The sequence below is a fragment of the Durotheca rogersii genome (assembly GCF_024521655.1).
Source record: "Durotheca rogersii strain YMJ 92031201 chromosome Unknown GGS23scaffold_4, whole genome shotgun sequence".
Taxonomy (NCBI): Eukaryota; Fungi; Ascomycota; class Sordariomycetes; order Xylariales; family Xylariaceae; genus Durotheca; species Durotheca rogersii.
This window is the reverse complement of record NW_026251235.1, coordinates 740,984-768,666: the sequence shown is the minus strand read 5'-3', so window position 1 is coordinate 768,666 and position 27,683 is coordinate 740,984. Positions and strand designations below refer to the sequence as shown.

Below are 27,683 nucleotides of genomic sequence, written 5' to 3'. Positions count from 1 at the left end.
CCCGAACCCCGGCCGAATTTCACGGCAACCTCCCTCCCCAGCCCGTCTCTTCGTCACGCATCTGCCGCGTGAAGCTACCCCACCTCAGGCCGCTTCAACCGTTCTCGCACGTCGCTTGCGACGCTCGGTGCTGTGCCGGCCCCTACCTACGTTACGCCGCGGGAGCCTAGGACGCCAAATTCTCGGATCTATTGGGTCCGGTAGAACTTCTTGTAGAGCAGGTGGAGCAGGAGGTTGACGTTCAGCCTCAGGTTGCCCTCGAACACGTTCATGAACTGATGCGATTCGAACTGCGCCTGCAGCAGGTCCTCGATGGATATCAGCGCGCTGGCGCCCGGGATCTGGATGTGGCCGCGGCTGCCCTCGACGTTGAACACGCCCACCTCGTCGCACGAGATCGTGAGGTTGATGTTGCTCCAGTCGCGCTCCGACACGCCCAGCCACGACACCACGACGCCCTTCTCGGCGAGTGCCCGGACGCTATACTTGTAAGAACCGAACTTGGGAACGCGTCCGGAGCGCTCCAGCTCCCGCTGGTGGTTGTACTGCTTGGTGAAGGGCAGGAGGAATCGTTTTTTCCTATTTCGCGACGTTAGCACCGTGCACCGTCTACACCGAGAGAGAGAGGAGAGGGGAGGGGGGATGGTTTGAATTACCCTTTGTTCTTCTGCAGCGTGGCCATAGCTTGCTCGATGTAATCGTCGTAGCTCTTACGTTGCTGTTCCAAGTACTTGGCCTTGTCATTCAAATTGGTAAGAGTGAGCCGCACGCCCTCCAGCTCGCGTTGCCGCTGTATCCTACGGCGGCTCTTGGTGCGGATATCGAGTGCGATCGCGTTCAACACGTCCTGGTAGTAATTGTGTTTGGTGATGCGCCCCATGTGCTCCAGGCGCATGATGTTCTCTAGGGCGTTGCGCTTCATATCGTAGTACGACATCCGAGTTACGTCGACCATGTTGACGTCCGAGTACGCTCCTTTCGTGTTGCTGCCGGATGCGAAGTCCTCGTGAAGGAGTGCTTGCCACTTCTGCTCGTCCTCCTGCGTCGGTGGGCGCACGAGAATCTCGAGGAGGTTGGCGCCCGTCTGCACGCGAATAATGTACAAGATGCAGCGCTTAGTCTCCATGAAGAGTGCCTTGGCATCCGCGTCGGGGTCCTCGATATCGTGGAGCTTGGGGGTGAGGAACATCTGGATATCCGACGGCCCGGCCGCGTTCATTTCGCTCTCGTTGTTCTTAGCGCTCCCCAGATCCTGCAAGATCTCGCGGAGGATATCGTCGCGGCTCGGACAGATGGCAGGTATTTCGTGTGCGATGAGCGAGTGGATGGCGAAGACGTCGGTCATCTTGATGTAAAGAGTCGGCCTGTTCTTGGCGTAGAGGTCGTTGAACTCGTCGATGTCGAACGTGCTCTCAGCATCGGCAACGGAGATCAGGTCGCTCGTGATCTGGGCCAGCCGCTCGACGGACTCGCCTACGAAGGCGTTGAGGGGTTGCAGGTAGATATTCTCCCCACCAAATGGACGACCGGACGCGATCTGGCCGAGGACCTTGGCAACCTCGCCGAGGTTGCGCTTCTGGAGAGGGCCTAGGCTCTTCTCGATCACGCCCACGTGCTCGGGATTCAGCAACGCCGGCTGCAGGTAGAAACGCCAGACCCAGTTCCCGACGATCTGAAGCACGCTATGCGGAGGCTCGCGCTGGAATCGGTCGCGTAGCGCCTCGAACATCTGCTGGCAGATAAACCGCAAGCCGTAGGGCATCCGGTGCAGCAGATCCTCGAAGGCGACGAAGAACTGGTCCGATATCTCCCGGAGATCGCGGAGGTGGTCGATAAACATCTCGCGCGTCTCCGGGTCCTTGATCGCGACGTCTCGGGTTATGTCGAGCGGCCGCCGACTTGGTCGGCCGGTGCGAAGCTCCTCGTTGTTGATGGCAGACCGGTATATCTGCATCGGGTCGCTCTCCAAGTCCAGGGCGGGGTCCTCGACGATATTGTCTCGTATCAGCGGGCCGAGCAGGTCGCGCAGATATTTCCTGTCTCGTGGCGATCGGGTGTAATTGCTGAGCAGCTTCGACCAGAAATAGTTGCTGCGGAGGTACTCTTGGATGGAGCTGCAGGCGTCGACCTCCTCCCGGATCGACCTCGCGATGAGCTTCAGCAGGTAGTATTCCTCTCTCCTCTTCTGCGCATACCCGAAAAGCCCCATCATGAGCAACTCGATGCGTTTGATCTCCTTCTCCGCCGTGCCCAGCTCTCGAACCCGTCTAAAGAGTCTGGCTAGGTATTGTGGTTGGGTCTGGAGGTTGAAGAATAGCTGCTGGTACGACTCTAGCTTCTTCCTTGAGCTCTTGTTCAGGGCCTTCAGGTCGAACTGGTTGGCGGAAGAGATGCTGGCGTTGGCCAAGACGTTGCTGGCGTGTCCGCCGAAGGTGTTTTGGTGGCGGACAACTTCGTCGAGGGTAATCTTGTTCTTGACGAGCAGAGCGATCTTGATATCGAGCTGATCGATATACTGCTCGAGCATCTCGTTCTGCCGGACCTGCTGGACCACCGTCTTCCGTAGCCTTTCGAATTCGACTTCCTCGTTGAAATCGAAATCGCTGTCGTTGAGCAGGTGCACGAAGTTCTTTACGGCGCCGACCGGGGGATTCTTCCCCGTCGTCAGACTCCTGTACGCTTCTCCTTGAAGCTTGGCGCGGACGAAGCTCTGAATCTTGACCACCTTTTCCATATTCTCGTCAAAGTGCTTCTTCTTGGCCGCGAACTTCTCTCGAACGACGAAACCCTTGGCAAGACTCTGCAGCTCTGCCACCGACTCTTCGTGCTCGTCGAGCTCGGCGAGAAGCTGGCCGACGTTGTCCCGTAGGAGCATGGCTCGGGCGAGACCTTGCAGTGCGGTAACTTCGTCTTCGTGAGATTTCAATTCGTCGAGGAGCGCATAATGTTGCGTCCTAAACTGGGCACCGCGGATGCCGGCCTGAAGTTCGGTGATACTCGGCGCGTTGTTTTCGAGGGCATCGAGCTCAGCAGCTACCCGCTGTCGCTCGAGCATGCCTCGGGCCTGAGACTGGAGGTCGAGTATGGAGGATTCGTTGTCATTCAGCGCATCCAGCTTGTCGGCAATCTCTCGGCGCACCGCCGCGGCGCGGATGTGAGCTTGCAGCGACCCAATTTCGGGAGTGTGCTGCGCAAGTTCGACCTTGGTAGACTGAATCTCCTGTCGAAGCAAGTTCCCGCGACCGAGGGCCTGGAGCGACTCCCACTGCGGAGCGAAGCCAGCGAGCGCCTCACGTTGCTCGTGGATCTGGTATCTGGTTAGCATCGCCTTGACGGCGGCCTGCAAGCCGGTGATAGCCGGGGTCTCGTTCTCGAGGTCGCGAAGATCCCGATCGACCCTCTCTCTTCCCAGCATTCCTCGTATCGCAGACTGAAGCTTTACTACGGGACCAGTCATACGACTCGTCTCCTGTTTCTGAGCGACGACTTTCTCGCGCGCTAGGTAGCCTCTGAACATAGCCTGGATACTCCGCACTGGGCCGTCCGCTCGCTCTAATTGAGATCGAGTTTCTCGTACCTCGTCGCGGACCTTTGCCGCTCGTATCAAGCTCTGAAGTGCCAAGATGTCGTTTTCATTGCTCTTCCAAAAGTGTTCTCTGCGCGCCATTCTATTTCGAGCCAGGAATCCGCGGGCAGTGCTCTGGAGGTTGATGGCAAATGTCCGCATCTCGAGCCTGTAACCCGCGACCTGACGGGCCCAGTCACCCCGGATGCGCGACTGGAGATCAACGAGCCACTCCTCCGAGTCCCATAACTGCTGCATGATGGTGCCGAGCCGTAGTCGAAGCATGGCTCCTCGCATCTGGGATTGGAGGTCGAGGATGACGGCTTCGTTCTCGGACAGCTCGCGATCGATCCGCTCCTCCTCGGTCTCTTCCGGTTCGGGCGTTGGTTCTACGCCAAAGTCGGCACTCATATTGCCGAAGCTAGGCATGTTGGCCCCGAGCTTATCTAGGCCCTTCTGCATCGCCTCTAGCTCGTGGTGCTCGAACTCTAGCTGGCCGACCAGGTTTCCTATCCTGAAGTCCACGATGCCCTTGCGGAATAGGAGCCAACTCAGGGCGTGCAAGCAGTAGATGACCTTGGGGATGTTCTTCTTCTCGTAGAGATCAATAAGCTCAAATCGGAAGAGATCTGGCAGCTCAACCTCGTCCAGGTATCGGAAGAATGCGGCCACGTTGTCCCAATGTCTCGCTTGCAGTCGTGGATGTCGGAAGATGCGATGCCGTCGGTCCGGGTTCAGGGCTTCCACCACCTCGGCTAGGGTGACGCCGTCTCGCAGGGCCTCCTCCAGCTCGACGATGGGCGGGATCTGGCGGTGGATGATATCCTCGATCCACTCCTTGGCTTCGCCGATGTGGCATAGGTATTCGTAAGCCTGGAGGAACTGTCTCTGCTTGTCCATCCAGTTGCGGCCCTCGAAGCCGTAGCGGTCGCCGCGTTGCCCATTCCTCGCGCCGCTCGCGTTGCCCGCCCTCTGTAGTCTCCGTCGGCCGCGCAGGCCAACTACCTGCTGGGCCGGGGAGGTGATGGCAAAATCTTCGGCCTCCCCATCCTGGGCTAGCTTGGACAACGTGCGCAGTTCATTTGTTGAGGAGCGACCAAGCTCCTCTAGGTCCGGGGCGATGAAGGTGGAGTGGTGGACCAACGCCTGGGGGGAATGCGGGGAGCCGCTGCCGCTGGACACGCCCTGGCGTATAGTTTCGGGCGTTGAGAGGAATAGCGAGGAGGGCCGGACGGAGGGTTTTGATGCGGTAGTAGGTGAGGTTTTCCCTGCATTTAGGGAAAGCTTGCTGATGTCAAAGCTCTGCCCGCGCTCGTGGCGATCGCGAAAGGGCGGCGTCTTCTCGGGCTTGGGATCCGAAACCGGCGTCTGCGGGAGCGGGCGTAATGACTGCCTGGCCAAATTGTACATGGCTTCGGGGCTCTTCTTGGGCTCGTCAGATGCGCTGGGACGGCGCGGCGGGCGTCGGATCGCGGCCTCACTTAGACCGCGCTTGTGGCCAAGGGAGCGAGCGGGGTATCCATTGGAGGCGACAGAGGAACTGGGACTTGGCTGGCCGAGGTCGTACGGGTCGGAGCCGAAGGAGCCGGTCGAGTAGCCAGAGGATGCGGATGAGGTGGTGGATAGCTGGCGATTAATGGTATTGTTTGTTGTGTAGTCAACAGTGTATGTCTGACGGAGTGGATGAGGCCGGTTCGACATCTCGATCAACTAGACCTGCGGGTGGTGATGCTCTTGGTCAAGCTGGATGGTAACACTGGCCGGTATTGACGCCCGCATCACAGCTGCCCGAGCCGGGGAGGGTTTCTCGGAGGGCGAGCGGCTAGGGTTGTTGTGGTGCGAGATGGTGACGATAAGGCGGTGACCTGGTGGCCTTGGCGACTAGTTCCCTCGGCTTGCGTCGAGGAGCGAGGAGCCGTGCACAGCAACGACGACTCTCTTGGGATCGCAGGGTGTCAGCAGGATGGCGTCTCCTATAACATGATACGGTAGGCCTGAGGGTTAGAGGATGCGCGCGTCCGCGGCGCACTCATAGGAATGGGGACGAGGCGGTGCAGCGGAGCAGAGGAGATGAGGATACGCGGAGAAGGACACGGGCACCTGGGGACAAACAGGGCGGCCAGAAACACGCTGGCATGCAATTAAACCTCCAAAGGGGGAAAATAGGAGAAAAAAAGAAGAGAGAGAAGTCCGGAATAGTATCGCGTCGTCGAGGTAGTTGTCGAGAGAAGGACGTGTATGTGTACTAGAGAGAAGCGACTTGTGGGTAACGGTGATGTGAAGGGATGATGACGGTTATGAACGGAGCTTGGAGGGTCCCGGCGAGACGAGCGCAGCCCGACCAGAGCCACCTGGTTCGGGAAGTTTGTTTATTTATCTGGGTGGGGGGCCAACCGGGCGAGGGTGCCCCGCCTCCACCAATCACAAGGGGACCACACCACAGAAAAAAAATAATGCCAAAATAGGGATTATGTAATGGTGCGGCCCCGTAGCGGCATAACGGCATAATACATCCACATTGGTATAGCACACCCGATAAGGGCATAGGATCATGCCCCCCGTAGCTAGGCACTGAACCTAGCCTAACCTGCCTATAAAATTGCGCCTGTAAAGCCCCCGATAGGTACCTAGCCTACACTGGTCTAGGTACCCAAGACGTCGCATCCCTACCGGCAGATGGCCGTCGATCACTGCGTTTCTGCTTATACCTAGCACTAAAAGTCTCCCAGTTAACAATATACCCCCACTGAATACGGGCGGACCACACAACCTCGAAGTTACCTATTAACATTTTCTCCCCCACCCCCTGCCACATCGGAACGGAGAGGGAAAAAAAAATTTACCTACTGAAATTCATTCAGTACGCTTTTGGAGGAATTTTTTTCTTCTCTTCCTTTCCTTCTACTTGGGAAGAAGATCGCCGCACAACCCGTCGACAGGTCAATTTTACATCTCGACGTCTTCGACCTCACCCCGTCCTGCTCAGCCTTCTCTTGCCTGATTTTCGGGTTTCCGTGCTCGCAGGATGCCTTCCATCAACGGAGCCGTCCCGGTCAACGGCAACACCAAGTTTCGGGACTACCACAGCGCTATCGAGGCCTTGGGGGAATATCAGTCTCGCGATGGCCTCGGCATCGAGGAGCTCACAGACACGAGGCAGCGTGGCGGTCTGACCTACAATGACTTCCTGGTCTTGCCCGGTTACATCGGTTTCCCTGCGTCTGAGGTCGTGCTGGACTCGCCCATCACCAAGCGTATCACCCTCAAGACTCCCTTCGTGTCGTCCCCCATGGACACTGTAACGGAGCACGAGATGGCCATCCACATGGCCTTGCAGGGCGGTCTGGGCGTCATCCACCACAACTGCTCGCCCGACGCCCAGGCCGACATGGTCAGGAAGGTCAAGCGATACGAGAACGGTTTTATCATCGATCCCGTCGTCATCAGCAAGCAGACCACCGTCGAGGAAGCCAAGGCGCTCAAAGAGAAGTGGGGATTTGGCGGCTTCCCTATTACTGGTGAGTGTCGCCTGCTTTCCTTCGCTTTTCTTTCTCTCCTCTCCGGCTCGCGCGCCCCCGCGCCGGTAGGTAGGCGAGTGTCGTATCGCATCGCATCGCATGATTACAACCTTAGTACTATAACTTTCGTTCCACCGTATAGACAGCAATGTCATGGGGAGTCAACTTAATTTCTATATGAAGATGTCGATTGCCGCAGTCCTTTGTTAGCTTTGCAAAAATTTGACGGTCTGGCTAACGCGCGGCGCGTAGAGTCCGGCAAGCTTGGCTCCAAGCTCCTGGGCATCGTTACCAACCGTGACCTTCAGTTCGAAGAGAATCTTAGCCAGGCGGTCGACAAGGTCATGGTGACGGAGCTCACCACCGCCCAGCTCGGCGTGACCCTGCCTGAGGCCAACAAGATCCTTGCGAAATCTAAGAAGGGCAAGCTACCCATCGTAGACAAAGACTTCAACCTTGTGTCCATGATCTCCCGGTCCGATTTGACCAAGAACCTGCACTTCCCGCTCGCCTCCAAGCTCCCCGACTCCAAGCAGCTCATCTGCGCAGCCGCTATCGGCACCCGACCAGAGGACAAGATCCGCCTGCAGAAGCTAGTCGACGCCGGCCTCGACATCGTCGTCTTGGACAGCAGCCAGGGCAACAGCATGTATCAGGTCGACATGATCAAGTGGATCAAGCAGGAATACCCCGGCCTCGACGTCATCGGCGGAAACGTCGTGACTCGTGAGCAGGCCGCGACCCTAATCGCTGCGGGCGTGGACGGGTTGCGGATCGGAATGGGTAGCGGAAGCGCCTGCATCACCCAGGAGGTCATGGCCGTCGGCCGTCCCCAGGCGGCCGCGGTGTACTCGGTCTCGTCGTTCGCGGCGCGATTCGGAGTGCCGTGCATCGCCGACGGCGGCGTCCAGAACGTCGGCCACATCGTCAAGGGCCTGGCGCTCGGCGCGTCGACGGTCATGATGGGCGGCCTGCTGGCGGGCACGACGGAGTCTCCAGGCACGTCGTTCGTCTCGCGCGAGGGCAAGCTCGTCAAGGCGTACCGCGGCATGGGCAGCATCGACGCGATGCAGGACAAGAAGGCCGGGGCGGGCGGCAAGAACAGCCAGGCGAGCAACGCGGGCACGGCGCGGTACTTCAGCGAGGGGGATAGCGTGCTCGTCGCTCAGGGCGTGTCGGGCGCGGTGGCGCACCGCGGCTCCATCGGCAAGTTCGTGCCGTACCTCGCGGCGGGCCTCAAGCACTCGATGCAGGACTGCGGCATGCGCAGCCTCCGCGAGCTGCACGAGAGCGCGTCCAACGGCAGCCTCCGCTTCGAGGTCCGGACGGCGAGCGCCCAGCTCGAGGGCGGCGTCAACATGGAGAGCTACGAGAAGAAGCTCTACGCTTAGTTTGGCTCGCCGCGATTTGCACATATCTATCCGCACACACGCACACGCACATATACGCACAGAGCTTTTCTGTGTCTCCAGTACGTCTCAATCAGCAGGCAGGAAGGCGTTCACAAAACAACCGAAAATAGTCCGAGAGAGAGAGAGAGAGAAAAGCTCCGCGCACGGTTGACAGGCCGGTTCGAGCAGAAACACGAATGGGAACGGAGCAGGGGGGATGGCGGCACACCGGTTGCGGATGGGAATCGATGGTTTGGACAGGAGAAATACCAAAAAGTAGGGCTCGTCCCTTTCCGCCGAGTCTTGTAAGAGACGGGTGTCCTGTGTTTGCGGCGGGCCGAGTGGGGGGGGAACGGGGGGATAACAGGGAAGGAAGCAGGAAAAGGAGAAGGAAAAGGAGAAGGAAAAGGAGAAGGAAAAGGAGAAGGAAAAGGAAAAGGGGGGGACGAGAGACGGAAAGGGGGATACCTACCTCTCCTCTCTCTCTTCCTTAAATCACTACCATAGGCATTTTTTTTTACGATAGGGGTTCTTTCTCTCTCTTCTTTTTTTGGGGGCCCACGCTACTCGATGATACCAATTAATGCATTTACGGCGTTTTGTGTTTTTTTTTTCTGGGTCGGCGGATAGAGGATAGGGGGGGCAGGTCATGTCGGATCGGACCGGGGGGGGGGGGGGGGGGGGGGGCCACTGCGGGGGCACGGAGCGGGCGCCGGCGCGGGTCGATGTTCGGTGGGAGGGGAGGGGGGAATAGGTCGCGGCTATAGATAGGTTCGAGCAGGGCTTACGCGCTGCGGCTGTATATACCTACCTACCTATGTATTTACCAGTCAGTCAATTGATCGATCAATCAATCAACCTCTTTCTCCCTCCTAAAGCTTAAGAGGTCCCCCGTCCGAACGTAGTGATGCCCCGGGACGTAGGTAAGAGTTTTCAGGATAGAGGTTCCGGGGTTAGCTGCACACCACGCGCGTTGCCGGGTCCGATGGTTAGGGAGCGGCCGTGACATACCTACCTTACCTACCTACCTACCGGTAGACTAAAAACGTATCCACCCACTACCCGACCAACCAAGCTATCACAACGAAGAAGCGTCTTCGAGCTAGACTAGGTAGGTATCTCAGGCAAGGCATGGCGCGACGCGGCCGGTGGGTACCTATCCAGACCGATAGGCCGGCTAGTAGGGAGGGAGAAGGGGGGGCTGTCATGGACGGCAAGTCTTGCAATTTTGACGTGTTTATTACTCCTTTTTTCCCGTACAGATAATGACTCGTATATATATATATATATATATATACCTAGGTAGGTATATGCACGTATATCTCATATCCCATGTCCCCGTACCCAAGGTATTCTATCTATTTATCCCCCCATCCCTTCCCTATCCGCTGTTTTCGCCGTCCCTTATACAACCACTCATTAACCCCCCCCCCCCCCCCCCCGCTCCTCCACTCTCTCTCTATCTGAACTTTTACCCCCCGGCTCATCGCGTCTTCCCTATCGTCCCGTACTGCGTGCTCGCGCTGCCGCCGCGCTTCTTCGCGCTCTTGCCCGGCGAGCTGCTCCCACCGGCGCTGCCGCTACCCGCGCGCCGCGGCGGCCGCACCCCCTCGATCACGCCGTCCGCGTCGCCCAGCGCGCCGCGCCTCCGCGCCCCGTCTTCGTCTTCGTCTTCGGCCTCGCTGAGGTCGTCGCTCTCGTCGTCAGCGTCGTCGGCCGCGTCCAGCTCATCCTGAAACTCGTCCAGATTCTCATCCTCCGCCTCGTCGTCCTCGGCCGCGCCGCGCGGCCCGTCGCCCTCGACGATGAACCAGGCGGGGACGGCGCCGAGGGCGGAGATGGCGGCGAGGAGCCACCAGGGCAGGCCGACGACGTCGTGCTTGACGCCCCAGGTGAAGGCGGCGCCGGCGAGGGCGGGGCCGCCGGCGCGGCCGAGGGCGCTGAAGGTGGTGGCGAAGCCGTTGAGCGTGCCGAGCACGTCGAGGCTGGCCGCGCTGTTGGTCAGCAGGATGGTGGTGCAGGGGAAGCCGACGATGACGGCGAAGCTCTTGACGACGAGCACGGCCGCGAGCGCGGCGAGCCGCGCGCCCGCGCCGCCGAGCAGCACCGTGTACGGCGTCGCCGCGTACACGACCGGGAACGTCACCAGGCACGCCTGGAAGCACCGCAGCACGCCGAACCGCGCGCACAGCGGCGGGAACAGCAGGAACTGGATCAGCCCTGACACGATCCCGTAGAAGGCGAAGATGCTGCCGATCCGCGCGTGCGTCAGCCCGAACCCGCCGCTGAACACGAACGGCAGCGACGTGTTCTCGGGCGTGTGCTCCTGCGGCGGGTAGTTGAGGAACACGGCCAGGACCTGGTCGAAGGCGACCGAGTGCAGCGCCAGGAACGTGTACGCGACGAGGTTGACGACGCTCTGGCGCGTGAAGACGGCGCTCATCGGGAGGGGCTTGGCTTTCTCGATCGGAGTCTCGACGACGGCGACTCTCGCCGCCGACTTGGGCGGCGCGCCGGCGGTCAGCAGCGGCGCCGAGGCCTCGGCATCCTGCAGCGAATAGCGGCGGAGGCGCTGCGCCCCTCGGTGAGGCTTCTCCCTGAACACCTCGGCGATGCGCTCGCCGAGGACGAGGCCCCAGTCTCGCGCGTGGCGTTTTCTGTGCAGGGTCTCCTTGAGGAAGAGGACGCCGGTCGCGAGGGAGATGAGGAAGAAGAGAGAGCCGATGATGTTGGGAAAGGCGAACGGGTACTTTTTGAAGAACTCGCTGTTACCGAAGAGGCCCGGCCAGTTTTCCGCTGGTTTGGCGAACATCCCGCCGAACGCTGGGCCAAATACCGACCCGACACTCCAAACGAGCGGCATGACGGAGAAGGCCTTGGGCTGAAGTTCCCTTTCGGTCACCATCTCCGCGACCATTGTCCTGATAATCCCGACTTGCCCGGTAGTCAGCATCCGGGGGCGCGGAGAACGGGATATATCAATAACCACGTACCATTTCCATTGCTCGCGCCTTGTATGGCACGAACGATGATCGCCATCGATAAGCTCGTCGACATACCCCATGCCAAGAAACAGATCATGGTACACAGGAGGCCGGTCATGATCACAGGTTTCCTTCCTAACCGGTCGGAGGCCCTCCCCCACGCCACGGCCGTTAAGCTCTGTGCCAGGGAGAAGACGGAGCTTGTGATGCCGGCCCATTTTGCCACTTCTTTCTTCTCGACGCCGAAGGAGGATATCATTTCGGGAAGGTAAGGGAACACGGAGGTGTCTTGAGTAACCGATCGTTAATCGTGAGAACTTTTTCACTTTGAAGAGAGCGCCACATGCAAATGTTCGCAACTTACAAGCAAGCGGTTCGGCGAACCGTGCAATGGCTAAGAAATCAAGTTAGCTGGAAGTACGCAGAGCGGATGAATTATCTGGCTAGGCCAGTATAGCAGTCTCGCTGTGAAGGCCACCTTCTAGTCCTGGCCGAAATCTCAATTACACGTAAAGGTTTTCTGAGGCCTTGCGAGATGTCTTTGGCACCATATTTGTTTTTTAACCAGTCACGCAGCAGCGAAGCGAAGCGGGCAAGGCGCGGCAACTTTCAAGGTCTTTCGGGTGCGGACACATTCCACGACACGGGAACAAATATATTGAGCAAGATAGATACGTGCAGCAGCCGGCCCGGGGAGGCGGGACAGGCTCTACTAATGGTCTCGATCCACGGACTTGTGAGCTTCCGACAGATTGATATCAGGAAACCCTCCCGCTAGGCGATGTCGGTTGGCCCGAACGTAGGAGGTTGGTAGGCAGGCAAGAAAAAAAAAAACGATTCAACGCTCACCCAGTATGGCCAGTTGCTGGACCGGCAGTTTCGGGCCATGATGGCTAGCTGGAGTCATAATCGTCGTTCTCGTCGCCAAAAAAAGACTGGACTAGATTCTGTATCGCTGCGAAGGCAGGTAGGTTGCTTCAAGGAGGAGAGAGCTAGATGGCCGTTTCACGTACGAGCTCCCCCGTTCGGCGTTTCTTTGTGTACGTGGGAGCTAAAGAGTGTGGACCTTGTCCGAGCGTCAAAGGAGGAACGAGCGGGTTTTGGTTTTTAGGATGATATGGAGACTACCGCCACCGCGTCTACGTGTCCGTAGGTCTAAGACTCGCGTGGGCCCAGGACCGAACGAGAGAAGAGAGTGGAAGTAAAGACGACAAGATGAAAAAAGAGAGAGACGGCTTTCCCTGCTCTCTGCCGCGGCGGCGAGGGGAATAAAACCTTATAAAGCACGAGGGACGTCGGCCAAAGTTACCAATGGCAACCTACACTCCTAGTACCTTAGAATGGCTAGGCTTGGGTACGGGCTGGGTCATCGCATCGGCGCCTGTCACCGGAGTGAGGGCGAGGGTCCCCTCTAATATCCACTTTCGCCCTTGTCATATAGCGTAGCATGCAAGTTTCTTGGACCTTGCTACGCTTGAAGCGGGCCTAGTTCGCTGCCGCGATGATTCGCCCGCCCGCCCGCGCCGTTCTCTGATTTGCGGCTTACCGCACGCAGCCTCCCCGAGTATCGAGTCTGGGTGCGGTGGCGGTGGGTCGGCCCAATCACCCTGGGAGGAGAGTGCTTGACGTAGTAATAGGCGTTACCGTAGGGGTTGGTGAGAGAAAAAGTTGCGAGTGCGTGTAGTGTGCTCAGAGTGTGGCGTAGGGTAGTATATGCCCTGCATGAGAGCTGAATTTTTTTTTTCCCCCTAGACGATGACCCGAAGCAGCTACTTGCCGGACCGCGTTCCTCGCCTTGTCCGGTGCTAAAGGTCGATCGTCGTGAACGAATATTCGTGACAAATGATACCAGTCGGAAGATTTACGAACCGCGAAGCGCCTGCGTAACCTACCCAGCCACAGGGTACATTCGATTTCGAGCGACTCTTAAGATCGCTGGTCCTTCGTCCTTCTTGTGTCCTTCTCCATCATGGTTATCACGGTAGATTGGATGTGTAGGCAATGCTCGCAACGCATAATCAGCCATCGATTCGCAAGGGCAGCGACTCGGGGAGAGTCAAGGACCTAGGCGTAGGCGTAGGCAGAGACGAGAGATGTCCGGTGTCGGACGCGATAGCGGGAGACGCTTGTTTTCCATGACCAACAATTGAGGGCGCGCGAAGACGAGGGGGAGCTTGCGGTGCGGAGGGGGGATGGATTGGAAATGGGCGAAAGGTGACAAGTAGCAACGGAGCCGTGTCAGCGAACTGTCGAGGTCACACGGCCAACGTCGGCCAGCCTCCTGATCATGCAAAGACCAGGGAGCGAAGAGGTGATCGACGCCGCGTCCTTCCTGCGTGGTATTATCGCCCTTGGTGCTGCCGCTACCTTAGGTACTTCCCCTACCCCATCACAGGTATGTACCTACCTCCTAATGTACCTGTCCGCCTTCCTGAGGTACCCGACAATGGGCAGGGTACCTCCCAAGGTGCCTAGTAGGCACCCTCCTAACCTCATAACAGCGCTGTTATTTAAGTGCCTTAAAGGTACCTAACCTACCTTAGGTACCTCTTAGCACCTACCGTTGGGTTTTAAGGTACTTAACAACACATAGATATATGTCAACTCGCCTACTCCAGCTAACATGAAGGTGCCTGCGTGCCTGCATTAGGTTAGGTACCTCTCTAGGAGGGAGGTGTGGCATCTCGTAGTACCGTGGTACACGCCCGCGATGTACCGCGTCGGCGTGCTACTCCAGGAGCAGCGCGAGCTCGTCTCTACCTAGTTATCTGCTCGCGGTCTCCCCCCCCCCATTTTCCCGCTGCTGATTGGCCCGCCGCCTTACCCCTCACCCGGCCCCGCACCGACGGAACCCCCGGTCTCGTCTAAGCTTTGTCGCTGCCCTAGCCCTGGCCCGGTACACGCAGGCCCGAGTATCTTCGCGACGCGAGACACATCGCCCTGCGATCCAATGAACAGGTGCAATGCAGGGCCAGAAGGCTACTCAGATAGGTAGGTTGCGTTGACTTGCGTCGAGGAGAGGTACCCAAGGTTAGGTTAGGTAGTAATCTCATCTCGTTGAGAATGCGATTGCAACTCGCCATCCGCATGGTTCCAACTGCGGCCGGCGGCGCGAAGCCATGTGATCTGAATAAGCTGCTGTTGGTGTTGCTCAGCAGGATGTTCGCCAGGATGTTCAGCGGCCTGCTGCCACCACTCGCTGCTCGTGTTCCTCTGCTGTGTGGCGCTCCAAGCGCTCGTCAACCGCCTCCAGCCTATTTATTTATCTACCATCTGCCTACTCCCTTGCCTGGGCTCAGCTAGAAGCTGCTTGCTGTGGCTTTGTCGACGGGCAAACGCCGGCCGGCCAAGCGAGAGTACGGGAAGCCAGATGCGAGCGAGATGTCGTGGTGCGTATGCTGCACATGTCGATTTGCAAAGGTGGAGACAAGCATGGAGAGCGTCGGCGGTCCCGTGCATGCTACGCTCCGCGAACTGCTGCGGCCTAGGCTCGTGCCACCGAGTCTGTCACATATCATCTCCCTCCTCGCCATTCATCCCGGCGACGATAAGAGCACACGCACACCCGCAAATTGAAGCACTGCTACCACCAAGCAACACCAACCGCATAGTTCATCTGTACGATGCTGTATTAACAACTACCGGCATAGCGGTGACCTTATCGACACTCAAAGGTCCGGTGGATCGTGACGGTCAGGATGACCGATGACCGACCAGACCAAGCAAGCACAGCCATGCAACGCGGAGCATGGCGAGAAATAGGTACACGTGTAGCAAGGCCCGTCGTCGCCTTTCGTCAATCAATCTGGAGAGGGATCACGGGGCAACAACTCGGACAAACCCGCACAGAACTCGTACTTGTAACAACAACAGCCAGGCATGCACAACGCCGATGCTGCCGGTACTGGTCTCTCCCTGAGTCCGGCATGCTAGGTCTCCCTCTCTACTGTTAAGCCCCCTCTTTTTCACTCGTAACGAACGACAACTCCTCGTGAGAAAAAAGACAAACGCAGATCTTGGTACGCCCCTGTGCCTTGAATCATTCCCTTTCCCTCCCCCCCGTAAAAAACTCCCGTGTCTATGCCGTCAAAAACGTCAATGAAGAGTGTGGCTCTAGTTCCACGCCTTGGAGAGTGGGCTCGCGATCTTAGGCGCGAACTGCAGGCTCTTTCGCCGCGCGGCCATCAGGCGCATCAAGATGCCCTGGTCCTTCTCACGTTGCAGCACTCCCTGGCCGAGGTCCGCGTACACGCTCTTCTTGGGCGGGCAGGTCCGCATGAGCAGCTGGTCCCTCTCCGGCGAGTCCTTGTAGTCGTCTCCCGCCATGGGCGAGTCCGGGGTCACGTCCATCGCGTACCTCGCGACCGCTTCCGGCGCCGGCGTCTTCGGCACGGGCGTCAGCATGCTGAGCTCCTTGTCCCAGTCGTGCTCGTCGAGCTCGTCGTCGTCGTCGTGGCCGCAGGGCGTGCGCATCCAGACGGTGCTGTCCCGGCGGCTGGCGTGGTTATTCGGGACGGTCTGGCACTCTCGGGCAGAGCCCCCGGTGTTCTTCACCGGGGTGACCAAAGTGCCGTTGAGATTGGCAAGGGCCTTGGGCTCCATACTCTTGCGACGGTTCCGTCCACCACGTGGGACGAGGGAAGTGTCGATGTAATACGGAGCCTCATCTAGCCACTCGTTCTCGCGCTCGCAGCTGTACAACCGCATTAGTACTACAGTAGCCATGATACGCATCAGTATTCGTGAACTTACTCCAAGACCCAGCTGACGCCGACGCATTGTACGACGCCGCCGCTCTCCCTGACCTTCTCCAGGGTTCGCTTGCCTCCATCTTTGTAGACAACGTGGGTAATTCCCACCTTGGAGGTCGACGCCTCGCCAGTAGGGCTGGTAGGGTTCCAAGGCCAACTCTTGACGCAGCGAGCACCCATCTGCGTGAGAAGCTCGACAAAAACGCTGCTAGCATCGGCGCCATCGCTGGTGTGCACGTCAACAAAGGCGACTACGCCTCGTAGCAGGGCGGTGTTGAGGTCTCGGCGAGGGGTGCGGGCGGGGGTACCCATCGAGGACCAGATATCGCCTTTAGAAGGCGTAACGGGGGGGTGCTCGACGGCGTCAACATCGTCGATGTCCATCTTCGACGCGCCCTCGGGCGAGTACGAAATGACGGTTGCGCTCCGGAGGTGGCCGGCTGGCCGCTGAGCGGGAAGCTTCGACGCGCTCATGCTACGTCTCTTCGGAATCCTCGGGGTAGAGTCGTCCGCGGGCTTCAAAGGGACTTTAGAGACGGTGTGAAAGGGCCCAGAAGCAGCCGTGGGTCGGACAGGGGTTGCCGGGTCGGCGTGACGCGCACCGCCATGGGAATTCAGCAGAGCGGGATCGATGGGCACCGAATTCTCGTCGCCGTATTCCTGACTAGCGTCCGACACGGCGTCATCATGAGCGTGGTCGTCGGGCTGAGGAGCCTCCACGAGAGACATCTCATTCGCCTCCGCGGCCAGCTCGACATCCTCCGAGGTGATAGGCATCATGTCAAGGTCAACCTCGTCATACTGGGCAGCGATATCGGCCTCCAGGGCGGCCTCGATAGCCGCTTGGTTCTCCATTTCGGCACGAATCCTCATCTCTTCGTCGAAGAAGCCCTTGGACGGCGTAGAGCCAGCCTGCACGGACTCGTTGTCGCTCACGAGGGAAAATCGGTCGGAATCGGGAGACCCAGGTGCTGCACCGGCCTGCTTCTGAGGGCTTGAGGCCTTCCACTCACTCAATTGATGGGCGAGCGGGGTGAAACCCAACCTAGGTCCTTTGGAAATGGATCGGATGGCTCGACTGGCCGCTTTCGCGGCACTAGAAGGCATTCCATTGCGGGGGGTCCTGATGCCGCTAGGCGTCGGTGTGGACGGGACGCCGAGGGTCAGGGTTGAGTTATCTTGGAATCTGGACAAAGTCTTGCCGCTGGACGCAAGCTCGTCTTCTGAGTCGGAGAGATAGTTATCCTCCAAGTCTTTAGCCCGCAGTCCAAAGGCCGGGTCGACAGCCTGTTTGGGCGGGGAGTCCGGAGGCGCCGTAGGAGCTGGATTAGCAGCCTCCTCTATCTTTGCCTCGGCACCGTCGATATTCATAACCTCGCTAGGCGACTGGTTACTTTCGGCATCAGCCACTTCAGGCTCCTTCTCAGCCTCGGTCGACTGTTGCGAGGTAGGCTCTGCCTCTTGACTCTCCACAGCCTTGGCCGGAGGCGAGTCGTCTCGAAGAGCCGGATCCGCATGTCGGGGGAGCACGGCAGACAGGCGGCCGGGGAAATCGAGCTGGGCCGGGGACTCGAGCTCGCCCTCGCCTTCCTCAGGCTGCTGGTCGGGCGCGACTTCATGCTCGGTGTTATCATCATGGTCTTCAGGCAGTTGCTGCTCTTCAGCCGGCGCCTCTTCTGGCACCGGAGATGTCTTGGGCGCAAATAGCCTCTTGCCTCTCTCTTCCGGGGGCTGTGCAGCAGGTTCCGACAGCTTGAACGGAGATGTGGGACGCTTGGCTGGAGATTGAAAGAGAGACATCTTCATCGGGGAGCGTCCTAAGTCGTTCGGTCCTTGTGAAAGAGGCTGGAGCGCGATCGGAAAGTGAGGGCGTTTAGCAGGGGATTGGAGAATAGGATTACTGGATAGCGATTCTGCTGCATGCTCATGGTCGGCCTTGGAGGCGAAGATTAACGACGGGATCACGTCCACCTTTTTCGCGGGCGACTTCATCGCATCCTTCCAGGGAGACGGCGGAGGCCGGCGAGCCGGACTACCAAATACGGACGAGTTTGCTGGCTCAGGCGCCTCCTGCGCGTCTTCATCCTCATCCTCGTCCTCGTCCTGGGCGGGCGGCTGAGGCTCGGGGTTTCTAGCATGGGCGCGCGGCTTCACAGGGCTCTTCATCAACGGCTTTAGAGGGGTCTTCTCTAACGTTGCGAGCTCGTCGTCGGAACCGGAATCCTTGGATAGCGCCCGATTCTGAACATCTTTCTTAGGGCTCAGCGGGGACTTCTCTCTAGTCTCGGCAGCCGGCGTGGATCGCGTGCTAGCCCTCGTAGCTCGGCCGCCAGCAGCTGGCTTGCGAACAGGCTTCGCTCGCATTCCGGTGGCAGGCTCAGTGGCCGTCTTAGCCTTGCCCTTGATGATGGCGGCAGGCAGCATGTTCTCCTTCTCGGGCTCTTGGAAGCTCACCGTCTTCTTGGTGATGCCGCCGAGTCTTGATGCAGGTCTAGAGACAGCCGACTTCAAACCTGGGGTTGGTTCGGTGGAGACAGTAGAGGTGGCGACACCAGTGGTAGCTTTTGCGACTGCCGGACCCCGAGTGCGTGTCACCTTTTTAACTGGTTCAGCCGTGGTGATGTCTGCCTTGTTCTCCTCAGCCTTTCGTGCACGTAACCGCGTGGCCTTGGCCGGCTCCTGCTTTGGGGCAGTTGTGGTGGCTGTCGTAGTGGTGGCAGTCTTCCTGGCCTTGCCACGCGTAGACCTAGCTGTAGTAGTTGACGCATCCTCCATAGTGATGTCTGGCTCCGGGCGGGGTTCGGACGCGGCAATCTTCCTCGGGCGGCCTCGGGTCTTTGCAGGCTTGTTCATGGTGCCCTTCTGTTCAGAATCCGTCTGGGCGCCGTCCTCGTCTTCCGTCTCGTCGGATCGCGTCTTGCGCTTGGTGGCACGTGTGGTAGTAACAGCAGGAGTAGGTGTGGGTGTGGGTGTGGTGGCACCAGCTCTGCCAGCTGCAGCAGACGGCGGCCTAGTCGAGGCCGGCTTGGAGGCAACCGGCTTGGACACGATAGGCTTGGACGCGGCCGGCTTGGACGTGGTGGTAGCAGCATCCTTTGCAGCGGCGCGAGCACGCGTCATGCGCTTGGGTGGGCTGGCAGCTTCCATTGTTCACGAGCAAAAAGGAGTACGGGATGAGGAGAAACGGATAAAGGTATAAGGTGGTTACCTCTGCAGGAAATTGAACAGGTTCATTCGACATCAACCAACATGCACGTAGCAATGCTGGGTGGTGTCGCCGGGGGGATGTTCAATCGTCGTGGAGGAGGTGGTGGTTGAGGTGGGAAGGGGAGAGAGGGAGAGAGAGAAGCAGAGGATAATTGATGGTGTGCAGGATTGAACACGGTCAGTTCCGAAATGCAAGTGCGGCGCGGTGTCTTATTTTTCATGTTTTCTTATTTACCTGGTCATAGCTCCTTCCTTCTTTGACGTCCTGGTCCCACTTGTTGGCCCATCAACAATCACGTGGCGCCTTCCCAATTCGTCTCCTTTAATTGCCTGAGGCAGATACAACATTGCCATTCTGCTTATATGTATCCCTACCCGGTACCTGCATAGACACTACCCAGCTACCTAGGTATGCAGACATATACATCAATTGAAGCACCAAGCAGGCCTGCTGTGTCTTCACCAATGAAAACCCCTGCTACTCATTATTTCCGCTGCTTCGGACAAAGAGAAGGTTTATGCTGCCCTCTCACTTCATCTCCGAGTATACGGAGAACTGGCAATATAGAAATGCCAGTGTCCGAAGGGCGTCAGCGTCGATCATCCAAGACCCGACCCTATCCGCTCTCCCTCACTCAGTTACCCATCTTCGATCTTCGAATTCCGCAGAAATATACAGTCGTACGTCAGGCAGGAACGGGCGATCTCCGGGTCTACGTAGATAATAGGTACCTGTACGAGCGTCGGGCAGCATATCGTAGAGCTTTCCCAACTACCTAAGGTATTACCTTGGGTGCCTATATTGGGGATTCCTCATTTCTCCTGTCAAATTCGGTCCCCGTTCTTAACAACCTGCTATCTCCAGCCTAGGTTAACAACCCGCCACCACGATCAGATCGTACAGGCGCTCGCTTTTTTCTAATTGACAACTGAACTAGAAATGCCAGTAATTTGTGCCATCGGCTACGTACTTCCCGTAGTCTAGCCATCATCACCGCAGCGGAGAACTAGCTCGCTACCAGCGCCGTGGTACGGGTCCTACGCGTAGCTTTGCGCGAGGTATCGCGTTGTCCTCTCTCCTAGGTAGGTAGGTAAGCAGGTAAGCAGGCTATATAAACGGCGAGGCTTCGTCTCGGTCGGCTACCAAGGGATGCAACGTCTTTCAACAAAACCTCTGGACTTGCGCGGGAACCAGTAGAGTCACTTCATCCCATATATCTCGCCCCCCTCTCTCCTTCGGCGCTTCCCTTAGAGATGGCTTAGCAGTACGGGAAAGATTATTTTGTGTCGTGCTAAATAGATGTTGTTCTCGCGGGAATGGGTAATTACTGCTACGTGCCTTTCGACATGGAGTCTGATGGCAAAGAATTTCGAACATTCACCCTACTCCCTGGCTTGAAGGAGCAGCCGTTAGAATGCCTTCTGGAACACGGGGATATAGCCGCACCGCCTGTCTACGATGCCGTCTCTTATGTTTGGGGGGATCCTCTCGATAGTACCGAGATTATATGCAACGGTAAAGCCTTGACCATCACAACCGGGCTCGCAGCAGCTTTACGGCATCTCCGCTCGACGTCCGCAAGGAAAAGATTGTGGGCAGACGCTATATGTATTAATCAGAACGATACTGACGAGCGAGAGAACCAAGTTCTCCGCATGAAAGATATTTATAAGGGGGCTAGGGAAGTTTTCATATGGCTCGGCGAAGAGAGAGAGGATAGCGACAAAGGCGTCGCCGTCGCTAAAGACCTCGCCCGAGCGCACCTTCAATTTGAAGAATGCGGCGGCACGCTCGAAACGCTGAACTTCGACGACGAGAACGTGCGGAGGCTTTTTGGGCGATTTAGGGACCCTCTAGAGTTCCCCCGACTGTCGGCTTTCGCCACGATCATCCGGAGGCTTTGGTTCACGAGAGTCTGGGTTGTCCAAGAGCTTGCGCTGGCCACCGAGGCGACGGCGCACTGTGGGGATTCGTCTATTAGTTGGGATGACCTCGTGGTTGCCATCACGGTGCAGGACCACCTCAACCTTTGGCTGTCTGACCACGAGCGCAACGCTTACGTCTTCATCTTGGAGAGAGCTCGCCGGGAGCGGAATATCGGGCGGGACCTCCTCAGCGTTCTCTTCCGGTACCGAATCCTCAACGCTACCGACGCGCGAGACAAAATTTTCGGTCTGAGTGCTTTAGCCGAAAGTGAAAACTCCGAAGCTGGGACACTGCGGCCGGACTACAACGTTAGCACTGCTGAATTGTATGTCGCGGTGGCAAGAAAGATCCTGAAGGATTCAGAAGACCTCAACTTGCTTTCGGTTCCCCGCCGCTTCTTGGGCACGTGTCCTAGCGGCTTGCCATCTTGGGCACCCGATTGGAGCAACACGAGGCTCACCGCGCCGTTGGGCCTGGTCAACTACTCCGATATCAGTGAGCTCGCGTTTGCTGCGAGCGGACCCTCGCGACCACAAATCAGGCTCGGCGACACCGACCTGGCTTTGCTCGGCGTCTGGGGCCACGATGTTGATCGAATCGCCTCTGTAGGGACGGTTCTAATGCTAGAGCGTCTCCCGCGCACAAATTACCACGGTGTCCGCGTTCCAAAATGTGCCTTCGTCTTAGACGACTGGTCTCGCGTTGCCGAACTCCGCAAGTCCGAACTGTACAGGTCCGGCGAACCGATCCGCGACGCCTTCATTCAAACCCTAGTGGCCGAGTCGTCACACGAGAGCGTCGAGACATTGCGCAGCCAACTTGACATTCTCGAGCGGTACGCAGTCATAGCTCGATGGGTTTCGTTTTTGCCGGAATTTCTCCCGAATTGGTTGGTCGATAAGATTGTTGGCTTGGTTCATGCGGCAGTGTTCCGTGGACGGACGGACCGGATGACCTTGAATTTCCGGAGACATCTGTCGTCGCTGGCCGATCGGCGGGTGTTCCGGACCGAGAGGGGATACATAGGGTTGGGATCTGCTCTCGCCGAGGTTGGCGACGAAATCGTAGTCGTCCAGGGCGCGAAGGTCCCTCTTATCCTGCGGGCGAGAGAGACGCAGTGGACATTGCAGGGCGACTGTTTCCTAAAGGGCATAATGCAAGGGGAGGCGTATCACGAAGACAAGTGCGCCTGGATGTGGATTGTGTAAGATCCTCTGCTTGCCTGTCTATCGAGATGGACAGCGAAATGGTGTTTTTTCTCTATACGTATTTTGTCTTGCTCTATACAAATCCTGTCTCGGCAGATGTGTAGAAAATGACTAACACGACGACACACGCACAATGACGCACGCAAGAATTTGTGGGAAGGAGCGTAGAGCTCTGCTGATGAGGAAGGAGAGTTCAGCAGAATACTTAATTACACAGATAACCGTGGCGAATTTAATTCACTTCCGTTGAAGTCGAGCTTTCATTTCGATACCGTCTAATACCCACTATCGTCGTCGTCGTCGTCGTCGTCGTCGTCGTCGTCGCCGCCGCCATTACCATCTCCGGACGCCGTTCGATCTCGCAGGCGGAGCGCACGGGGCACACTTAGCGCGACCTATTTCGTAGATCCGCCACGGGAGCATACGAAATGCCGCGCCTCCACGGTCGTTGACTCCCGCATCCCCCTCGTCCGGATCCTATCTACGCCTCGGTAGGGAAGGACGTGCGATTTACATGCATGTGGCTGCATGGGAGGATTTCCCTCCTCCATCTTATCGGGCCCGAAGCATTCGACCACGCGGCGGTTGACGATACGTGAGCCGAACCGCCCAGAATTAACCGGACTGGTGGCGTTTTACGTGCTGGTGCTTCGTGAAACGTCCGCCAAGCTGGCACTTTAACGACGAAGCGCCCGTGAAGAAGAAGAAGAAAAAATACCGACCCACGATTGCGTGTACACTTTAGGCACTAGAATGCTATAGGTACGTGGCCCATTGGCGCAAATGGATGCCAAGAATTTTTGTCGCAAGCATACGGAGTACAGGCAGAAGCGTTTGGATTTATGGCGATGCTCTGGATAGTCCGATCGCTCGCGTGTTATGATTCCTTTGGCGGAGGGTAATCGTCTCTTGATATGTATTATGATTTAGCTTGGCCGGTTAGACTTATTATAGTGCTCGCTATTCTCGTGGAAATCCCACCACGATATCGAAATCGACAGCCTCTTCCTCCATATACTGAGGAGTCGTGGTGTACATACAACTTATTGACCCTTTTGTTAGATTATCGGCTGGTTAGGTTGTCGGGGTCATCTCGTCGTTGACCCCCTAGCGCTCAAACAACTCCTTGTCAGGGCACTGTCTCAACCCCTGCTGCCACCAGACCCCGGCCCCGGCCACCCTTCCCGAGCTGGCGATAGAACCTCCCCGAGCAGGCCTGCGGACCCATCGAATGCTTCTGCGCGTGAAATTTGATGCCCACACCCTCACGGCCGTGGAATGGGGACTCGCCTAGCCTCGACTTGCATCAGCTTGCATAAAATTTACCGTCGTGGAACTGCGCTCGAGGCCTGAGAGGAGGACTAAACTAGCAAAACCCCAGTCGAAACCAGCTTCGGAACTACCATGTAGTATTACACCAATTCCCCTTGGCTCGACAAGCTCTCGAATGCATCTGGGCGCGTGGGTGTGTATGGCTCCATCACTTATCATGCCTTTCCCCATCCTTTGCCAATTTTCGTCTCCTTCTGAACTGCTGTTTCTCTGGATGGCTTTCTCATTCTCCTAAGCGCCGTCACCTGTTAGTTTCCCCGTAATGCTTGTTTCGAGTCCGCTGTCGTTCCTTTTCTTGTTCTCTAAAGTGCATATGCGCCTGGTCTGATGTTTGTTGCTCGGGGGACAAACCGGTGCCGGCATTCTTTTCTTTCATAATATCGACGGCTTATACGGAAGCCTCGAGCATTTTCCTACTACCTCTTTTCTTTCCCGGGTTGATCCCGTATAATCTGAAAAACGGCTGGTCTGTTCACATTCGTTCGCTCGCTCGCTCGCGCACGTTCGAGACTCGGGTCGTCGTCGATAAGTAGCTTCGCGGCCACGGCTGCAAACCGAGTGAGGATATCTGAGAGGTTCGCCTATACCTAGTTCACATCCCCGAGGATGAAGGTATCGGCGTCCCTACTTTTCGTGCTCGGCTCCCTGTCGCTCGTTCAGGTGCGTGCTACCGAGCTGGATTTCACTATCCGGTACTGAAAGTATTTACTATATTAACCACTCTGCAGGCCAGCACCTACCATTATTATGACCAAACTGAGAAGAGAGGACTGCTGGATCAGCTGCTCGCCCGTGGAAATGGAGATGGGAACAGCCGCGGGGAGCGCCAGGGACAACGGCAGGGACAGCAGGCTGACGGCGTGGTCACGGAAACGTTGAGGCAGACCGTTACGATATCGGCTGGAATCATCGGAGGATTCTTCAACAGGACCGTCACAGTTACCCAAACGGCTGCTGGCGCTATCGCCACCGGAGCGTAGGTCTTCTTCGTCGACTATTCGTCGTGCTTTCGACACACCAGAGCTGACACGATGCAAATAGACCATCGACCGTGACGGAGAAAGCACTCACTTCGACGATCACTCAAGTGTCTACCATCACCAGTGTCTCTACCGTCATACAGGCGTCGACTGTCGTCCAAGTGTCTACGATAACTATGATGCAGATGATTGCATGCGGGACGCCGGTAGGAACTCCGGTCCTCCCCGGCGAGGCCTCACTCATCGCGTCGTCCGCTGCCCGAGCAGCTTCCTCAGCCTTGGTCGTCATAGTGCCGCCTGTAGGAACATCGTCAGCCGCGGCCACGCCATCAGCTTCCTCAGCGGTAGAGTCAGTTCCGGCGGTGTCTTCCTCCGCCCCGGTCAGTTCCAGTGCGATAGCGTCGAGTTCGGTCGAGAGCATCGTGGCGACGTCTTCCTCCGCTGTCGCACCTGTCGACTCTTCGTCTTCAACAGCGGTGGCAGAAACGTCGGCACCGGCAGCATCAGAAGCTGCGACCTCGGCGCTAGCTGATACGTCCGCCGTCCTAACATCGTCGGCGCCAGTAGAGACAAGCTCTGCGGTTGAAGCCACCCCCTCGACTACCAGTACCGCCGCCGCCGAATCGTCGCTTGTTCTCCCTATCCAAGGCTCGACGTCAACTACAGAAACTGCTGCAGCTCCTAGTACGACCGCACCTTCCGCTGCCTCGCCTACGCAAGCCATAACTACGCCGCTCGCCGCGCAGTCCTCCCTCCAACTCCCCGTCGAAACGCCCACCGTCCCGACAGGAGCCAATAATGCTGTGGGGAACGTGCCTCTGCCTGCCATCACAGCGACGACGTTCGCCGGCGTAAACGAGGGCCCTTCGATCGACCTTAGCGGCGTCACGCTTACAAACGTCCTGAACCTGGGAAGTCTCGGACGACGCGCTCAATAAGACGAGGTATAGAGAGCAGGCCGTCGTCATGATTACTAGCAAGGGCAGAATGGGATTCGGGTAGGGGATTGCATACGCTAGCTGCTTGCGATCTGCGAGGTGGAGTGGTTGGTTACCGTCATTATAAAGTTAATCAGGTTCGGCTCAAGTTGGGATATGGAAGAGGAGGCGGAAGGGGGAAACGCGAGAACAGACGGGATTCCAAACAGCATGAATGTATGATACGCTTCGCTTCGTCCTCTTTCTCCGTCCGCCTGTTGTCGCGAGGTGAGAATTGAAAATTGAAATGCGGTACTGCGCATGCATGCGGATTGGGTCGGGTAGCTTCTAGCGCACACGTGTTGTGATTGCATGGCCGAAAGCGAGCAAGCCATTTGTTGTTGTAACTATGAGGGTATCTCCTTTTTCTTTTCTTCTCTCGGACGAGCCGACCTAATCATGCCTAAACGCCGCCAGTATGCGAATTTTAATGGATTTCCCATCCTCTTACCCGCCCCCCCTAACGCTCTCGCCCCTATTTCACGACTTATTCCACCTTTCGCCCCTTTGCATCTCTCTCTAACTCACGGGTCCTCCGTCTCCGGCGCCTCGGCCGCCTTCCTTCCTCATCGCCGCCTTCAGCCTCTTGGCCTGGCGCTTGCTTATGGGCGGGCCGGTCTGCGCGCCGGCGCCCGTGGCCGCGGCGCCTTCGCTCTCGGCCGGATCGCTGCTGTTCTTCCTCTTCTTCTTCCTCCCCTTGCGGGCGGCTTCGGGGTCGGCGTCCGCTTCGCCAGCTTCAGCGGCGGGCCGGCGGGCGTCCCCGCCCGGGGGCGCGGCGACGTCGACGATGCCGACGACGCCGCGGAAGCCGGCGCGGCGCAGGGCCTCGTTGGCGACGACGGCGCGGGGCACGGGGCCGAGGGCGGCGGCGCCGCGGTCGGGGGGCAGGCCACCCCAGACGGCGAGCAGGTTGACGAGGTCGGCGGGGGCGCGGAGGGCGGCGGGGGCGGCGGCCTCGCTGGCGAGCAGCAGGCCGCGGCCGCGGGTGGCGCGGACGAGCTGGGCGAGGTTGCCGGCGAAGCAGGCGCGGGCGCGGGCGGCGTCGGCGGACGTGGACGCGGCGAGGGCGGGCGCGTAGGCGACCTCGAAGCGCAGGCCGCGGGCGACGGCGGCCATGCACGGCTTGGGGCGCAGGCGGAAGGGCAGGCGCGCGGCGAGGTCGAGCGAGATGAGCGCGGCGTCGGGCGCGCCGGCGCCCAGGCACACGGCGTGGAAGGCGCGCTCGGAGCGCGGCCGCAGCGCCACCAGGTCGTAGGCCTGCGCGGCGCGCGCCAGCTGCGGGTTCTGCGCCGGGTCCGAGAACGAGACGGTGATGCGGTGCAGGACGACGGCTGGCAGGCGGGGGCGAGGCGGGGGGGCGGAGGAGGAGGAAGGGGTAGGAAGGGGAGGGGCAGGGGCAGGCGGGAAGCGCGGCAGCGGGTTCGTCAGGTTCGCCGCCAGCGGCGCGTCCACCGCGTGGTTCAGCGCTACCACGTCGTACCCCAGCTCGGCGCTGAAGCGCAGCGTGCGCTCCAGCTCGGCCGCCCGCGTCCCGGGCGACCACGCGATGTTGAGGTCGTAGAGCATGCCTGCAGTCGTCGGCTAGCCGCGGCAGAAGACGCCGGGCCTGGCGAGATGCGACGCGGCCTGGATTCGGCTTTGGGGTGGTGGTGGTGGTAGTAGTGGTGGTGGTGTAGGTAGCTGGTGTGGAAATGCGAATTATGGCGTTTTCTGATTCCTGGTCCATGACCCCACTCAGCCGTTCTCGACCTCAGGTTGCCGTGTGGCACGTGATCGCGTTGAGGAACGTACGCGAGGTACGTAGGTACATACTAGTCGTAGGCAGGGCGGGTGCCGATGACCC

General features: G+C 58.4%; 7 protein-coding genes across 7 annotated transcripts; 3 read left to right on the top strand and 4 right to left on the bottom strand.

Moving 5' to 3' along the window:
- Nucleotides 1-42: 42 nt before the first annotated feature.
- Nucleotides 43-5,486, bottom strand: GGS23DRAFT_357771 (uncharacterized protein). Its single transcript, XM_051513215.1, has 2 exons — nt 657-5,486; nt 43-579 (listed from the first exon to the last, which is right to left on the bottom strand). The coding sequence occupies exons 1-2, from the start codon at nt 5,264-5,266 to the stop codon at nt 189-191; spliced, it is 5,001 nt and encodes a 1,666-aa protein (XP_051374586.1). The 5' UTR covers nt 5,267-5,486; the 3' UTR covers nt 43-188.
- An 860-nt stretch (nt 5,487-6,346) lies between these two features.
- On the top strand, nt 6,347-9,139 carry GGS23DRAFT_554405 (IMP dehydrogenase). Its single transcript, XM_051515541.1, has 2 exons — nt 6,347-7,083; nt 7,336-9,139. Exons 1-2 carry the CDS (start codon nt 6,591-6,593, stop codon nt 8,472-8,474), a joined length of 1,632 nt encoding a protein of 543 aa, XP_051374585.1. The 5' UTR covers nt 6,347-6,590; the 3' UTR covers nt 8,475-9,139.
- Nucleotides 9,140-9,926: 787 nt separating this feature from the next.
- Nucleotides 9,927-12,179, bottom strand: GGS23DRAFT_554400 (major facilitator superfamily domain-containing protein). The gene is made up of 4 exons (XM_051515540.1): nt 11,937-12,179; nt 11,823-11,852; nt 11,468-11,746; nt 9,927-11,408 (listed from the first exon to the last, which is right to left on the bottom strand). Exons 3-4 carry the CDS (start codon nt 11,715-11,717, stop codon nt 9,958-9,960), a joined length of 1,701 nt encoding a protein of 566 aa, XP_051374584.1. The 5' UTR covers nt 11,718-11,746; nt 11,823-11,852; nt 11,937-12,179; the 3' UTR covers nt 9,927-9,957.
- A 3,190-nt stretch (nt 12,180-15,369) lies between these two features.
- GGS23DRAFT_357674 (uncharacterized protein) lies at nt 15,370-19,598 on the bottom strand. Its single transcript, XM_051513214.1, has 2 exons — nt 16,211-19,598; nt 15,370-16,151 (listed from the first exon to the last, which is right to left on the bottom strand). Exons 1-2 carry the CDS (start codon nt 19,354-19,356, stop codon nt 15,572-15,574), a joined length of 3,726 nt encoding a protein of 1,241 aa, XP_051374583.1. The 5' UTR covers nt 19,357-19,598; the 3' UTR covers nt 15,370-15,571.
- A 1,123-nt stretch (nt 19,599-20,721) lies between these two features.
- Nucleotides 20,722-22,749, top strand: GGS23DRAFT_357653 (HET-domain-containing protein). The gene has a single exon (XM_051513213.1). The coding sequence runs from the start codon at nt 20,734-20,736 to the stop codon at nt 22,549-22,551; it is 1,818 nt and encodes a 605-aa protein (XP_051374582.1). The 5' UTR covers nt 20,722-20,733; the 3' UTR covers nt 22,552-22,749.
- A 1,523-nt stretch (nt 22,750-24,272) lies between these two features.
- GGS23DRAFT_357635 (uncharacterized protein) lies at nt 24,273-25,977 on the top strand. The gene is made up of 3 exons (XM_051513212.1): nt 24,273-24,543; nt 24,612-24,859; nt 24,925-25,977. The coding sequence occupies exons 1-3, from the start codon at nt 24,490-24,492 to the stop codon at nt 25,799-25,801; spliced, it is 1,179 nt and encodes a 392-aa protein (XP_051374581.1). The 5' UTR covers nt 24,273-24,489; the 3' UTR covers nt 25,802-25,977.
- A 382-nt stretch (nt 25,978-26,359) lies between these two features.
- Nucleotides 26,360-27,406, bottom strand: GGS23DRAFT_594036 (RNase P subunit p30-domain-containing protein; the record flags this gene model as incomplete). Its single annotated transcript, XM_051518105.1, has 1 exon — nt 26,360-27,406. One exon carries the CDS (start codon nt 27,404-27,406, stop codon nt 26,360-26,362), a length of 1,047 nt encoding a protein of 348 aa, XP_051374580.1.
- Nucleotides 27,407-27,683: the final 277 nt, after the last annotated feature.